This window comes from Pongo pygmaeus, chromosome X (assembly GCF_028885625.2).
Source record: "Pongo pygmaeus isolate AG05252 chromosome X, NHGRI_mPonPyg2-v2.0_pri, whole genome shotgun sequence".
Classification (NCBI taxonomy): Eukaryota; Metazoa; Chordata; class Mammalia; order Primates; family Hominidae; genus Pongo; species Pongo pygmaeus.
The window spans coordinates 140,520,495-140,537,210 of NC_072396.2; the positions used below are offsets into that span (position 1 = coordinate 140,520,495).

General features: G+C 40.0%; 1 protein-coding gene across 2 annotated transcripts in view; it reads left to right on the top strand.

The window, feature by feature from the left end:
* The window catches only part of SLC9A6 (solute carrier family 9 member A6), a 61,912-nt gene that overhangs the window by 27,323 nt on the left and 17,873 nt on the right, over positions 1 to 16,716 (top strand). The window contains exons 8-13 of one of the 2 annotated variants that reach the window (XM_054471841.2): positions 349 to 454; positions 749 to 837; positions 4,072 to 4,185; positions 10,024 to 10,135; positions 11,736 to 11,889; positions 16,336 to 16,425. In XM_054471841.2, the coding sequence (XP_054327816.1) occupies positions 349 to 454; positions 749 to 837; positions 4,072 to 4,185; positions 10,024 to 10,135; positions 11,736 to 11,889; positions 16,336 to 16,425 (665 nt within the window). The remainder of the gene's footprint in view (positions 1 to 348; positions 455 to 748; positions 838 to 4,071; positions 4,186 to 10,023; positions 10,136 to 11,735; positions 11,890 to 16,335; positions 16,426 to 16,716) is intronic. The other variant, XM_054471840.2, reaches the window with a different exon arrangement.

The following is a 16,716-nucleotide window of genomic DNA, read 5'->3' on the forward strand; positions in this document are numbered from 1 at the left end:
CTGTCTAGCTTTGGGTCTCAGATTCATAGAGGTGGCATGTTACAGATCTGATCTGTTACTCCCATCTCTATCTATCCTTTACTGCATGGTTTCTGGCAAGGTGTGTGATACCCGTGAAACAATTGGAGTGGCTAAGCCGTAAGGCTTCCTCACTGAAGGGAAGGCAGCTGACTCCTCAGTAAGATGCTCATTTTAAAAGTCTCCCTATTCTGGTGGTACCTTATTCTGGGATTTTTGTGTTAGAGAAGCTAGAGAACCTTTCTTTCATGGTTACCTTGCTTAAACTGTTATTTTTTCTAGTCACACTTTTGTGTTACAAGATCTCATTACCAGCCTTAACAGTCTTACGTGACAAAGTTCACCAAATTACGGGAGTTCCAGTTGTTAGAGACAGGCCTGTTCTTCTTGATGTCCTGGAGTACCTTTCTCTTGGCTGAAGCATGGGGCTTCACAGGTAGGTGACTTGCTCCCTTTGATTGTCAACCCTTAAAAGGAGTGACTTTGCCAGTCAATTTTGCTCCAAGTGGATCAGCTCCGTTAGCATTTGAACATACTTATTGTGGTTGGGATTTAGGTTGTTGCTTTAGAACCTAAAAAAAAATTTTCAGTGGAAGTGGTTCCTCTTAACAAAGTAAGTCACAAATGAGAATTTCCAGACAAAGCCTATAATCTACTGTGAAGAAAGAACCTCAGTATAAAAGGTGGGAAGCATCCTTTTATGTGAACTTGGAATTTGTTGTCTTTATAGGTGTGGTTGCAGTATTGTTTTGTGGCATCACACAAGCACATTATACGTATAATAATTTGTCCACGGAGTCTCAGCATAGAACTAAACAGGTAAGAGGAACTTTATAGTTTGTGAATAGGCTTTTCCTTCTTTCAGCAAAATAGAAGTCTTTTTTACTAAAAAAAAAAATAGTCGTTGATCTGTTCAAGATGCTATCTACTCATTTTAGCTCCTCTTCCTTTGACTCTAAAAGTAGGTGGGATTGGCAAAATGAAGAATGACAGCATTTAGGGTGGAAATAGATCAGCAGAATAGCCAGAGACTGTTACTATTTTGGCTTCAATAACCAGTGAAGTAGCTTCCCTTTCTCTCAGTGTTTTCCCAATTTAATTGCTTTTAAGGGGAATGTTTTGGAAGCTCACTCTGGTTTTACTCGAACTACTGCTGTGTGACGTAGATAGGGTTAACTTCTGATCTGACCAGACCTACTAAAAGATGACATAAAGAAGATTAACTTCTGATATTACTAGACCTTCTAAGACATGACGTAGATAAGATTAACTTCTGATCTGATTAGACCTACTAAGAGAAGATCAACTTCCTTCAGTCTGCTCAGGTGCTGCAAAGCTACTATGTTTCCAGGAATGTCAGGGGACTAGTCAGTGGTCTGGTTTTATTTGGTACCAAATGATCAGTTGTGCAGGGTGTCTGAAGGGAATTATAAAGGAGATAGGAATACAATTTTTCCAGTCTTAGGAGGTATGTGGGACAAATACATGAAAAAAGTGTAATGTCTGGAATAGAAATAGGTGCATACTTGACTATGGCTATAGTGAGAAACAGAAGGTTTAAATTTTGCCAAATGACAAGAAGGTTGTGGAATTCGCCTGAAAAGGAGTGGTGCTAAAAGCAGGAGCAACAGTATTTCTTCTTCCGGCTAGAGCCACAAATCAAGTTTATGACCTATGCTTTTCCCCAGCCCCTCAAAAGAGATTAGGCTTTTTCCCCCAAGTGTATACATTAGGGCTACAAATCCTTTTTACAAATTAATTCAGTGCAATAAGTAAAGAGAAGAAAATCAGCTGGCAGGGGGCGGTGGGGGAGGGGAGTCAGCATTTTTCCAGGTCGTGGGAAGGGAATAAAAAACAAGAACAGGCTGGGCGCTGTGGCTCATGCCTGTAATCCCAGCATTTTGGGAGGCCAAAGCAGGCGGATCACCCGAGGTCAGAAGTTCGAGACCAGCCTGGCCAACATGGTGACACCCCGTCTCTACTAAAAATACAAAAATTAGCCGGACATAGTGGCTTGCGCCTGTAGTCCCAGCTACTCGGGAGGCTGAGGTAGGAGAATCACTTGAACCCGGAAGGCGGAGGTTGCAGTGAGCCAAGATTGTGCCACTGCACTCCAGCCTGGGTGACAGAGCGAGACTCTGTCTCAAGAACAAACAAACAATAAAAAACAACAACAAAAAACTAGAACAGGGTAAGAGCTTCCGGTGTTGTTGGTGATATGATATGAAGCTTATGTACATTTAAGAAATATGAGGAATAGGAATCCTAGATTATGTACTTGAGATTATATGTCATAGAAGACATCAGAGAAGTAGGGGAAATGGTTTGAGGCTTGAGGATCTGGAAAGCTATCCTAGAAGAAACAGTACCCTTAGAAGGTTGGGGAAGATTTAGGAAGGCCTAGGGGAGGCAGTACAGATAAAGGCAGGAATAAAAAGAAGGCAGTAAAGTGTAGAGCAGAGGGTGGCGGACTCCAGCCCTCCGGCCACATCCAGCCCTTGCCAGTGAGCTAAGAATGGTTTTCTTTCCATCCGTTTTTAATTGGTTGGCAAAAGATCAAAAGAAGAATATGTTGTGACCCATGACAGTTGTATGAAATTCACATTTCCGTGTCCACCAATAAAATTTTCTTGGCACACAGCCACACCCATTTTTTTAAATATATAGTCTATGGCTGCTTTTGTGCTTCACTGGCAGAGTGAAGTAGTTGTGACAGAGACTTCTTGGCCTGCAAATCCTCTCATGTTTACTCTCTGGCCATTCATGGGAAAATTTGATGATCCCTATGTTGCAAAGTAAAGCTGGGACTCTGGAGTCACTGTATTGTTTTAAATCCTGGTTCTACTACTTGCTGGCTGTGTGACCAGGAGGAAGTTCCATAACTTCTCTGTGCTTCAGTTTTGCCATTTTTGAAAATGGAGATAATAATAATACCTACCTCACTGAGTTTTTGTGGGATTAAAACGAGATAATGCATATGAAGTCCTTAGTATAGTATCAGACACACGGTAAAAACTGAAAAAGGTATAGCTGTTATCATTAGTATAAATAAGTAGTAATAATAGCATATTAAATCATTTAAAGAAAAATAAATATACGCTTACTTATTTTAATTTTTATTCTCATTTTTGGGTAATAAGGAAACCCTGGTTTAAAGAGATTAACTAACTTGCCCAAAGCCACACAGCCAGCAAAGGGGAAGACAGGGCTCAAGCCTAGGCATTTTGATTCCTAAGACCATGTTCTTAACCACTATTCTGTTATGTGTCAGAGGGCTCATAGTAACAAGCCATTGTAGATAACTCTGGTGGCCAGAGGGACACGAGATTATGAAGGGCCTTAACTTCATTCAGCAAGTATCATATACCATTGCCAAGGCTATGATGTGAATGGGATGGGGCAGGCGGGCAGCAGGGTTTAGTTCTCCCCACAGATAGTTCTGCTATCCTACAGATCGATCTCTTCCACAGTGTGGAAGCCCTATCTGTAGGACGCTTACTCCCTATATGAGAGGAAGACCCATGCAAAAAGTGAAGTCACAGGGCAAGCTGGGAGTATGAGAGTTCTCATGAAGCACTCTATGCTACGATCAGAAAGTTGAAATGAATCTTATAGCTTGCAAAAGGAAAGTATCTTGAAACTATCAGTTTTAGAGATTCATTGGTTTGGGGGAGCTGGAGGATGAGGGATGGTTAGAGGTCCTTTTTCATCATTATGGGTAGGAAGTGATGAAAGTTTGACTAAGGCAGTAGCAGGGACACAAGGAACATTAAAAAAAAACTGACAGAGTTTGGAGGAAGAGGAGAGGAATAATTGAAGATGGGGCTTTGGAGAAGGGAAGCTGATTAGGGGAAATGAGGGGGCAACATTTCTGGCTTTTTCTGCAGGACTAGAAATGTCATCTCCACATTTGCTCCCTTCTGAACCACATATTTTGTGTGTATGCATGAAGTTTATATATTTGAGTGTCTGTTTTATTATCTTAGTAATACTCATGCTTTCAAATTATGTAACTTTTATTTGCTGGACTAATCTTTTACAATTTCGTTTCAGTTGTTTGAGCTTCTCAATTTCTTGGCAGAGAATTTCATCTTCTCCTACATGGGGCTGACACTGTTCACCTTCCAGAACCATGTCTTTAACCCAACATTTGTAGTAGGAGCATTTGTATCCTTTATTATGTGTTTTATTTTGAAAATATTTTTAATTGAGATTTTCATGTGGGTTTTGAGTATGTGGTTCATAAGAATACATTTAAATATATACAGTTTTCCTCTGAGTAAAACAAATAAGGATTCCAGCTCTTTTTTCTAGTATATTTATTTTATTATATTCTATTTCAATTTGTGGTTATTGCACAAATAATGTTGACAGATTAAAATGACAGACAAGTGTCCCACTGTTCTGCCAACCCCAAAAGATAATTGTTTTCCCTTTATTACTACAGGGAAGGAGAGGTTGGATACTGGGGAGCAGTTAGCAGTCTATGCCACAGGGCAGAAGGTGAAACATAAGGAAACGTTGAATGAGGCCACTTTCTTTCTCTCCCTCCCCCAACCCCTCTCTCTCCCTCTCTCTTTTTCTCACATATATACAAAGAGTCTTAAAAAAAAAAAACCCAACCTGGGCAATGTAGCAAGACCCCATCTTTACAAACAACATTTTAAAAACTAGCCAGGTATGGTGGTGCATGCCTGTAGTCCAAGCTACTTGGGAGGGTAAGGTGGAAGGATCCCTTGAGCCCAGGAGTTTGAGGCTGCAGTGAGCTGTGATTGGGTCACTGCACTCCAGCCTGGGTGACAAAGGGAGACCCTGTCTCAAAAAAAAAAAACAAAAAACCAGAAAACCAAAAAACAGTTGGAAGGAAGAAACTGAGTATATGAAAGAGAGGAGGCAATAGTGAAAGTCTCTTGAGAAGGCAGGAATGAAATCCAAAGCATGTAGAGAGAAATTTTGCCTTCACTGGAGGGAGAGACAACTCCACCATGACTACAGGAGAGGATAGGGTATGTAGAAATGAAGGCACATTTGTAAGATGGAGCTCCTCTCTGATGGCTTCTATGTTTATCTGTTAAGTAGGAGGTGAGATCATCTGCTGAGAGTAAGATAGGGAGTTATCTATTGTGTAACAAATTACCTTAAATTTAGCAGCTTAAAACAACAGACAGTTATTATCTCACACAGTTTCTGGGGGTCAGGAATCCTGGAGCAGCTCACCTGGGTGATTCTGGCTCCAGGATCTCTTAAGAGGTTGCAGTTGTGCTCTTGGCTGGGACTGCACCTTCTCAAGACTTGACTAGGGCCAGGGAATCCACTGCAAGCTCACTCAACTCACATCACTGTCAGCAAGAGGCTTCTATTCTTCTCCACGTGGATATCTCCATAGGGCAGCTTACAACATGGCTTCTTCCCCCAAACTGAGTGAGCTGAGAGAGCCCTAAAATGAAAGCTGAAGTGCCTTTTGTAACCTAATCTTTGAAGAGACATACCAGCATCACTTCCATAATATTCTATTGGTTATACAGACCAACCTGGTACAGTGTGGGCAGGGACTACACAAGGGTGTGAATACTAAGAGGCAGGGATGGTTAGGGACTATCTTGGGGGATGGCTTACACAGATCATAGGGATTTTGAGGAAGGTGGAGTTTCGTGAAATAGTTGTTGTAGAGAGTGGGAGAATAAGTTGACCAAAGAAACTCAGCAGGACTGCTAAGAAGTACTAGGGATCCATTGTGTTTGAGAAATAGGAATTAGCAGTAGAACCAATCTGCCCCGTTGAATGACTTTGTCCAGCAGTACTTACTGTAAGCATGGAAAAAAGAGATAGTTGGCTCCTTCCAGGTTTGGAGTTTTTTCAAGTGGGTGCAATGAAAACAGAAGGACAAGAGATCATAGTGTTATTACATGACTGATGCAATCTAAACACTTCATTTAATGTTTAACATTAAAAGGTGTTATTAACATGATGGTAAGAAGGGAAGTGAGGAAAGAAGACATTGTTTAAGGAAAGAATATAGGGATCTTTGGACTGAAGGTCCCAGTGCTATGGAGGAATGATCAGAGTGGGATAGTTGGACACAAAATATGGAAGGAGCAGTTGTGGTCAGTGGGAATGTTTGAATAAGGAATTTTTAAAAGAAATATTTTAAAACCCCCATCAGAATGAAGATTCTGCCAAAGAGATTAGCAGAAGTTTTTTTTTTAAATTAAAACTCTAGATAGGATCTCTGTTAGAAAGCAAAGTATTACTGAAATACTATTCTGCAGAGCCTTAGTCTGCGAATGAACTTTAGGCAAAAAAGATAAAGTACTGTTAATAGGAGAAGTTCTTAGCTGAAAGATAACCATGAGATCAGTAACTTAATGTCCTGCTAGTCTTGGAGAAAATTTGGAGCAGTCAAGTGGCTCGATCTACTATACTTAATCTGGAAACAAAGCTAAATATTCTCTGTAGGTTTCTGAGTCTGTTAGGAATTAAAATTCCTCAATACAAAATCCTACCATGAAAATGGCCTCTTAACAGGAGAGAGTTGCTCTATTTCTGGCTATGTTAGTTAGAACATAGGTTTGGTTTCATGTGAAAAGACTCAAACTAATCCAGGTTTAAACAACATAGAAATTTCTTTCTTATCTAAAAATCTGAACTGGTATGGCAGTTTTGCTCCATAGGGTCATCAGGGACTGAAGCAATATTGTTGCTAACATCCTTAGGGACTTGCTCTTGTTCTTGTGATCCAACGTGGCTCACCCCTGTCTGCCCATTGCCTTGAAGGGCTTGACCCAGAATGTGCACACGTCCCTTCCACTTAACATCATTGATTACACCTACTCACAAGGGAGGCTAGGAGTTATATACTTTATCTGGGTGGCTGCATAAAGATGAAAGGGAGGAGTGCTAACTACCAAGGAAGAAAGCAAGAACAGATGTTGGGGAGAACTAGCAGTCACTACCACATTGGCCCACGTGTTTGGTGGTTACGTTTTCTTTTCTTTTTAGGGAATCACTTTTAAAAATAAATGTTTGATTTTAGAATAGTTTTAGGTTTACAGAAAAATTGTGAAGATAATACAGAAAGTTCTCATATGCCCCACACTCAGTTTCCCCTGTTATTAACATATTAGCATGGTACTTTTGTCACAGTGAATGAACTAATATTGATATTACTAACTAAAGTTCGAACTTTATTCTGATTCCCATAGTTTTTCTCTAATGTCCTTTTTCTATTCCAGGGTCCCATCCAGGATACCACATTACATTTAGTTGTCATGTCCCCTTAGGCTCTGCCTGACTGTGACAGTTTCTCATATGTGTTCATTGTTTTTGGTGACCCTCGACAGTGTTGAGGGGTACTAGCCATGTATTTTGTAGAATGTCCTGCAGTTGGAATTTGTCTGATATTTTCCCCATGATTAGACTGGAGTTACATGTTCTTTGGGAGGAAGACCACAGAGGTAAAATGCCATTCTCATCACATTATATCAAGGGTATATACTTAGTAATGTTGATGATAGTCTTAATCACTTGGTTGAGATAGTGTTTGTCAGATTTATCCATTATAAAGTTACACATTTCCCCCCCTCCCATGTTGTACTGCGTGGAAGGAAGTTGCTATGAGCAAGGATTGAGGAATGGGGAGTTAGGTTCCACCTCCTTGAGGACAGAGTATCAGCAAAATTATTTGGAATTTTTCACACAGGAGATTTATCTATTCTTCCTCATTTATTATTTTATTCAGTCACTTTTTAAATTATTATTATTATTTTTTTTGAGACAGAATTTCACTCTTGTTGCCCAAGCTGGAGTGCAATGGCGTGATCTCAGCTTACTGCAACCTCTGCCTCCCGGGTTCAAGCGATTTTCCTGTCTCATCCTCCTGAGTAGCTGAGATTACAGGCATGATCTGAGATTACAGGCATGCGCCACCATGCCTGGCTAATTTTTATATTTTCAGTAGAGGCAGGGTTTCGCCATGTTGGCCACTCTGGTCTCGAACTCCTGACCTCAACTGATCCGCACCTCTCAGCCTCCCAAAGTGTTGGGATTACAGGCGTGAGCCACCACACCCAGCCCAGTCATTTATTTATATCAATATGGATTCATTGATATTTATTTTATACTTTGAGTTATAATACAACTCTTTTATTTTCTTGCTCAAACTGTTCCAGCTTGGCCATCGAGAGCTCTTTTGGCAGGCTCTCCTGTGTGCCTTTGATATATCCTCATCATTGTTTTTAATTTTTATCCTCATCATTGTTTTTAATTTTTTTTTTTTTTTTGAGTACTTCCTTACTCCCTGGAACTATAAGATGCTTCAGGCTCATCTTGTATCTGTTCTGGCTCAGCCCAAGAATTGGCCATTTCTCCAAGAAGTCCTGGTTCCTTTTATCGGAGAATAGTATTAGAAACCAAAATCTGAGCACTAGGTGTGCTCAGTGTTACTTGGTGTCTTTGCTTCTAGGCCGTCTCAGCTGACAGATTGCTTCTAGGCTCTCTCAGCTGACAGAGCAAGGAATTAGATATGTATATATCTATATATCCATATATGTAGATATATATACTAACTCATATATACACATATATCTATACATATTTCTGCATATAACCATCTGTATCTCTGTTAAGCTCAATATGGGTTCATACTGATGTCTCCAACATTAATTCATTACCACATGGATGATTCTGGCCTCCTCCCCTTTCTGAACTGTAAACTCCCATTCTAACAGTAAGAAACCTTGCTGTCACCAGTTGCCATCCATTTACCTAATTGTTCGGTTTCAGTATACATGTATAATAGTTTCAGAATTGTTAACCAGTGTTCCCATGGGAAACAACTTTGTCATGGGCATAGAATGCTTTTGTGCAGTTCCTTCTGTCTTCAGTCTTATAGATTCTTCTCTTTTCCAAAGTTGCTTAGACCAACACCATTCCCCCCACCTTGTTTTTTTGTTTGTTTGTTTTTGAGACAGGGTCTCGCTCTTGTCACCCAGGCTGGAGTGCAGTGGCACGATCTCAGCTCACTGCAGCCTCTGCCTCCTGGGTTCAAGCAATTCTCGTGCCTCAGCCACCAGAGTAGCTGGGATTACAGGTGTACACCACCACGCCTGGCTCATTTTTGTATTTTTAATAGAGACAGGTTTTTGTCATGATGGCCAGGCTGGTCTTGAACTCCTGGCCTCAAGCTCTCCTCCCACCCCGGTCTCCCAAAGTGCTGGGATTACAAGTGTGAGCCACCATGTCTGGCCTTGTTCTGATTTTAATCTTAGATTTTCCCTTATATTTTTCTCAGGAAATGGGGTGGAGACTGTATCGTGACTCCTGAAATAAAAATTGCCATCATAAAGCAGGAGTCCCATAGACAGCAAACTGGAGAAAAAGATACTAAAATTGGTTTCTAGTTAAAACCAATCTGAATTCACATTAAACTTTCCCTTTGAAGCAAGTTGGAAGTATAAACTCAGTGGAGTACAGTGGGGCTGGTAGCCATTTTAGTGCTGTGAGGTGGTGATTCAGCTGCCCTTTTCTTTATTCTGAGGAAGGAAGGGGAAGTTTTCTCAGTATTACTCTTCTTCCTACCAACACTGACAATGAAAGTGAATTAACCTATCTATTAATAATCTTAAAAGTATAGTAAAGAAACTCTGCTTTTAAATGTGTTTCTCCTAATCTAGTAAATTTCCTGCATGTTACACCTGCTCTGTCCGATTTGGTAGCAACTAGCCAAATGTGATTATTTTAATTTGAAGTAATTAAAATGAAATCAATTTTCAGTTCCTTGGTCACTCTAGTCACATTTCAGGTGCTCACCAAATTGGACAGTGCAGATATAGAAAATTTCCATCGTTGCAGAAAGTTCTATTGGACAGTGCTATGTTAGACAATGGAACCAAGAGACTGTCTGTTAGAAACTGAGTTCTCTAAAATAGTCTTTCACCATCTTGAATGTATAGTCTAAATAATATTAATAGTAAAATGAAATGATCCTTAACCTATTAATAATTTTAGGTTGCTATTTTCTTGGGAAGAGCTGCCAATATTTACCCCTTGTCCCTCTTACTTAATTTGGGTAGAAGAAGTAAGATTGGATCAAATTTTCAACACATGATGATGTTTGCTGGTAAGTTATAACTTTCTTCTCTTGCCCACCTCAAGCAACCATTCACAATGCGTATGCCAGCTTGTTGTAAAACTGAGCTGTTATGCTGGTCATATAATACTCCTTTATTTTTATATTATTTATTTATTTAGAGACACTGTTTCACTCTGTCGCCCAGGCTGTAGTGCAGTGGCACGATCTTGGCTCACTGCAACCTCTGCCTCCCAGGTTCAAGCAATTCTCGTGCCTCGGCCTCCCAAGTAGCTGGGATTACAGGCGCGCACCAATATGCCTGGCTATTTTTTGTATTTTTAGTAGAGATGGGGTTTCGCCATGTTAGCCAGGCTGGTCACGAACTCCTGACCTCAAGTAATCCACCCACCTTGGCCTTTCAAAGTGCTAGGATTATAGGCATGAGGCACCACGCCTGGCCTATAATACTCCTTTAAACATTGAAGTTGCATCCTTGAATAGAAAAAAAAAAAGTGTATATATATATATATATATATATATATAGTGTCCCATTCCCTTCTGTGGGAATTTTTCATATTCTGGTTCCAAATCCTTGGTTCAGAATTATGTCATACAACGTGAGAAAGATAAGGATGAAGTCATTTTCAAACAAAAACCAGTAGGTGAATGTTTATAGCAGTTCTTTTCATAATTGCCAAAACCTGGAAACAACCCACTTGTCTGTCTCTCAGTGATCAAATAGCTAATCAAACTGTGATACATCCATGCTATGGAATACTACTGTGCACTAAAAAGAACAATTTACCCATACAACATGGATAAATCTCAGAGGCATTATGCTAAGTGCAAGAAACCAGTCTTGAAAGGTTACCTGCTGTGTGATTCCCTTTATATGACATTCACAAAAAGACAAAGTCATAGCGATGGGGAATGCATCAGTGGTTGCCAGGGGTTTGATGGAGTGACAAGAGGTTAGACTAAAAAAGGGTAATACAAAGAAATTTGACAGGGAGAGGGATGATGAAACCATTCTGTGTCTTGATTGTAGTAGTAGTCACACACACCTCTATGAATTTGCCAATACTCATGTGGCTATAGACCAAAAAGAGTGAATTTTACTGTTTGTAAATGAAAAGTGAATTTAAAAAAATTACTAAAACATCAATGCATGTCAGTAAGTAACATATACAAATTCTATTTCTAGTTGTACTTTTTTTTTTTTTTTCGAGATGGAGTCTTGCTCTGTCACTCAGGTTGGAGTGCAGTGGTACGATCTCAGCTCACTGTAACCTCTGCCTCCCTGGTTCAAGAAAGTCTGCCTCAGCCTCCCGAGTAGCTGGGATTACAGGCGTGCGCCATCATGGCCGGCTGATTTTTGTATGTTTAGTAGAGACGGGGTTTCAGCATGTTGGTCAGGCTGGTCTCAAACTCCTGACCTCAGGTGATCTGCCCACCTCGGCCTCCCAAAGTGCTGGGATTACAGATGTGAGCCACCATGCACAGCCTGTACATATTTAAGTATGTTAATATTTACTGCATATTTGTTCACATGCTTCTAAGTTTTTAGAACGTGCTTTCTTGCTCTGAATTTATGAAGCTTGCGTTGGTAATGAGTTATTGAAGAAATACCTTTTCTGTTCCCCTGTAGGCCTTCGTGGTGCAATGGCATTTGCCTTGGCCATTCGAGATACTGCCACTTATGCACGGCAAATGATGTTCAGCACCACGCTTCTGATTGTGTTTTTTACTGTGTGGGTATTTGGCGGTGGCACCACTGCAATGCTGTCATGCTTGCATATCAGGTAGGTACTAACTAGAGACCTCATTTTAAGATTAAATTTTAATTTGGTTTATTTTTCTGCCTGTTTTCAGTTTTTAAGCTTTGGAGAATCTGTAATGTTTTATGTTTTCCTTTTAAAAAGTATGTAATATTTAGTACAGAAAAAGGAAAATATATATGCAAAAGAAAAATTCATTGTTAAGACTTTGAGGGATATTTTTCCAGACCTTTTGCTATACATGATATATATTTTTGACAAAAAGGGGCAACACTGAAGGTACTCTTGTAGCCTGATTTTTAAATGTAATATAGCATGGACATTTACATTGTAAATATATTTACATCATTGTTTTAATGGCTGCATATGTCCTGATTTATTTAATCAAATCCCTGTTGTTGGACTTTTGTATTGCTTCTAGGATTTTGCTATTACCATTACCATTTGAGGATTTTGCTGTTACTACTACCGTTAACAATGTGAACATTCTTAAATGTATACACCACTGTGTACTTGTTTGATTATTTCTTAGAATGCATGTCTAGAAATGAAATTGCTTGCTCAAAAGGATATATATATATTTAAGGCTTTTGATCAATATCACCAGGTCAGATAAAAAATTTGCCTTCCACCTGCAATGTATGAGACAATGCAGTTTACCCCAACCCTAATCACTACTAGATATTATCATCTTTCTGATCAGCACTGTTTTTAACCTAACAATCCAAAGCCGAGATCGTGAGGTCTTAGTCTTGAATGTGTACCAGTTAATGTATTCAATTTGAAAGCTCCCTTGTATCTCAAGAGTTCTGCATTTGTTTCCATGGATACAGCAGCCTATGCTGCTAAAGCCTTTGTAGATTTGAGTTCTGTGTTTGGCTGAAACTTCATAGACATTAAGAACCACCAAGCTTCCAGAATACATAGGACTCATTAGAGAAAACAGTATTTCATACTTTATAGATCCTGTCCTCCATTTTTTTAAATTCTATTACGCCTTTTTTAAGACTTCTAAAAACCAGCCAGCCCTAAATCACACTTTGAATGTTGTTGTTAATTGTCTTAATTTCTCTTTACTATTCAAATCTCTTATAATTTCTGTGCTTTTATTGTGCATAGTATAAAATACACAAAAATAATGTTCTTATAACCTTAATTATTACTTTAGGGAGGAACTGGCATTTATTGAACACTTACTATGTGCTGGGCATTGTGCTAAGTACATTTTACATATTTATCCAAACATGATAACTCCATTTTACAAGTGATGACATAGAGGCTTAGAAAGGTTCTGAGTTGTTCAAGGTCATCTGGATAATTAAATGGCAGGCAGAGGAGCCTCCAGTCTTTCTTAATTTCTTTTAGAAATTAATTTCATCAAATAATGGGCATGGTACATTTTGAAAGGACACAGTTCCTTTCTTTTCTCAAGAGCTTGTAGATGAAGACTTTCCCTCATTGTCCTAAGGATAACAAAATTAAATGTAAGAACAAACCAAACAAAATATCTACGCTTACCGTCCCCGCAAAAAGAAAAGACAAAAACATACCTACTCACACAAAATTTAATCTACATCACTAGCTGTCAAAGCTCTTTGGCCGCATAGTGCCTGTCCTGTAACATAGTTGGTCACTTAATTATAATATTGTCTTATAGTCTTAGGTTACTTCTTATTGTCTTCTTGTTTTATTGGTATTATTCTTGGCCTCTTCGTGAACAGGGGCTGTATTTTAAGCTTCTCTTCCTTCCCCCCAAATTTGTCTAGTACAATTTTAAGGGCACTGCTAAGTCCTGAAAGTTTAAGATTCATGCAGACTTAGACTTGGCTTTGAGTTCTTGCCCCTTCACTGATGAATTCTGTGATCTTTGGCAAGTTCTTTAACCTTTTAAAGCCTCAGTTTCCTCATCTGTAACATGTATGTCATAGTACCTACCTCCTTGGGTTGTTGTAAGGATTCAGTGAGCTAATATCTGTAAAGTTCTTAGCACAGCATTTCAAATATACCTTTTATTCATTCATTCGATAAACATTTACTGAACACCAGCCATGTGCTGGGCACTGTAGGTTACAATTCAGTGGTTCTTTTTCTTTTTCTTTTTCTTTTTTCTTTTTTTTTTTTTTTGAGACAGAGTCTTGCTCTGTCGCTCAGGCTGGAGTGCAGTGGTGCAATCTCGGCTCATTGCAACCTCCACCTCCCAGGTTCAAGCAATTCTCCTGCCTCAGCCTCCCAAGTAGCTGGGACTACAGGCATGCGCCACCACACCTGGCTAATTTTTGTATTTTTAGTAGAGATGGGGTTTCACCATGTTGGCCAGGCTGGTCTCAAACTCCTGGCCTCAAGTGATTCGCCCGCCTCAGCCTCCCAAAGTGTTGGGATTACAGGCATGAGCCATCCCCCCCAGCCTCGGTGCTTCTTAACTGGGGATAATTTTGTCCCACCCCCCCCCCCCCAAGGGACATTTGGCACTTTCTGGAGACATTTTTGGTTGTCACAACTGGAAGAGGGGGCCGCTGCTGGCATCTAGTGAGTAGAGGCCAAGGATGCTGCTAAACATGCTACAATGCATAGGACAGGCTCCTCACCACCTGCCAACAGAGAATTATCTAGGCCAGAATGTCAGTAATGCTAGGGTTAAGAAATCCTGCTCTAGAGAAGCACAGTGATCATAATAAAATAGAAAAGGTTCCTCGACTCATAACATCTATACTTTAGTGAGAGAAGACAGACAATAAGCTAGTAACACATAAATGAACCTGACAACTGCAGATGATATTAAAAGCTATGATGGGAATTGGGCAAGGTACTGTGATAGTGACTGGGGATGGGGGTGTGTTTTATACAAGGAGGCCAGGGACGGTTTCTTTGAGAGGTTATATTTGAGTTCAGTCTTACCTACGTGACTAGATGTTGCCAGTTAAACAGTCATCAGGAAGAAGAGCAGTCTAGGCAGAGGGAAGAGCAAGTTGTACAAAAGTCCTGAGGAAGGGACAAACTTGGCCTGTTGAATGAACAGGAAAAAAACTCTCATGGCCGGAGTATAGTGACTGAAGGGTAGATAGGAAGTGAGGTTGGCAAGATCCTATGGAAGTAGGGGTTCTGCACACTTTTACTGTCAAGGGCCAGAGAGTAAATATGTCAGGCTTTGGAGGCCATATGATCTGTCTCAGCTACTCAACTCTAGTGTGAAAGCAGCCCTAGACAATATTTAAATCAATTGACGTGGTTGTATCCCAGTAAAACTTTATTTACAAAAACAGAAGAGGTGCTGATGTGGCCCGTAGACTGTACTTTGTGGACCCCTAATATATAGTCTTGTGGAACATGGTAAGGGATTTGGATTTTAAAATACAATTGGAAATCCTGGAGGATTTTAAAGCAAGGGAGTGACATGAAGTCATTTACAGTGTAAAAGGTTCATTTTAGCTGTCGTGTGGACGGTGGGTCCACGGTAAATTTGAAATAGCCAACTATTCCCATGTTCTTTCACATAGTTTGTGACAGTCACATTTGGCTCTCTATCATTTACTACACATGCTTTGCACTTCTGCGTCTCTGAGCCTTTGCTCATACCATTCCCTCTGCCTGGAATGCTCTTTCACTGTCAGTAAATGACACAGCTAAGTGCCACCTCCTTTTCCCTCTGTTCTTTTCCCTCAGAACCACTCTTCTGTTGGTGCAACATTGGGCCTCTCCATTGTAGCACTTATTTTATTCAGTCTTGTAATAATATTGTTATAAGAGCTACCACTTAGTGTTAATGTTTCAGATACTCTTTTAAAACCTTTTCATACATTTTCTCATTAAATCCTTGCAGCAACTCTGTGTGGTGGATATTAGCCCCATTTTCCAGGTGATAAAGTGATGATTTATAGGACTGCATCACTTGAGTGAGTTAACACAGCTAGAAAGCAGCCAAGTCCAGATTTGAACCCAGAGCTCCCTGGTAGAAGCCCTTAGGGATTATGCCCTAGTTGTGTTGGTTTCCCCCACTAGTCTGTGAGTTCCTTGAAGGCAGGGGCCATGTTTAATTCATTTCTATGCCCTGTGCCTAGTACAGTGCCTGGCAAATAATAAGTGCTCTATAAATGTTTATTACATTGACTTAGCTTCTAATAATGTACCATTTATTACAAGTGTGCTATCTTCAAGACCACTAGATGTCACTCGAGATGCATAAATGTGGTTAGAGTTTAATGTGACTGAGAAGATGTTAAACGGCTCCTGGCCATTTTAACAAAGGAAAAATGAGCCATTCTTTGAATTATGAATCTGGTCATAGCAATCCGTTTTCAAGTCCTTGATCATGGTTCCCTTGCTTTCCAGATGCAGCCTTGCATCATTTTCTCCCTTCAGTGTTATTTGTGTTCTGGGATGCTACTGCTACAGCTTCTAGTACTGCTATTTTTTCTGTGTTGTCTGTAGTAGTTAATTTAATCAATAAACATTTGAGCACCTATTGTGTGTCAGGTACTGTGCTAGACTCTGGGGATACAGAGATGAATTGAGACATAGCCTTTACCCTCAAGGAACTCACAGTCTTTTTGGGGAGACTGACAGGTAAATAACTATACTCTACTGTGCTAAGTATCATAATAAAGGACTGTAGAAAGTGCTGCAGATGCACAGAGGAGAAAATGATTCTGCTTGAAGGGGTCATAGAATGGTTACTTTGGAACTTGAAAATCGCTTTAAAAATGAGGGAAAGCACATTGCAGCTGGAGAGAACAGCATGAGCAAAGGCATGGGAGGCTCAGGAGAGGATGGATTTGGGGAGATGAGCAGGCAGGTATAGCTAGAATGGGGCATGTAGAAGAGAATGATGGGAAATGAGGATGGAAAAGTAGGTTG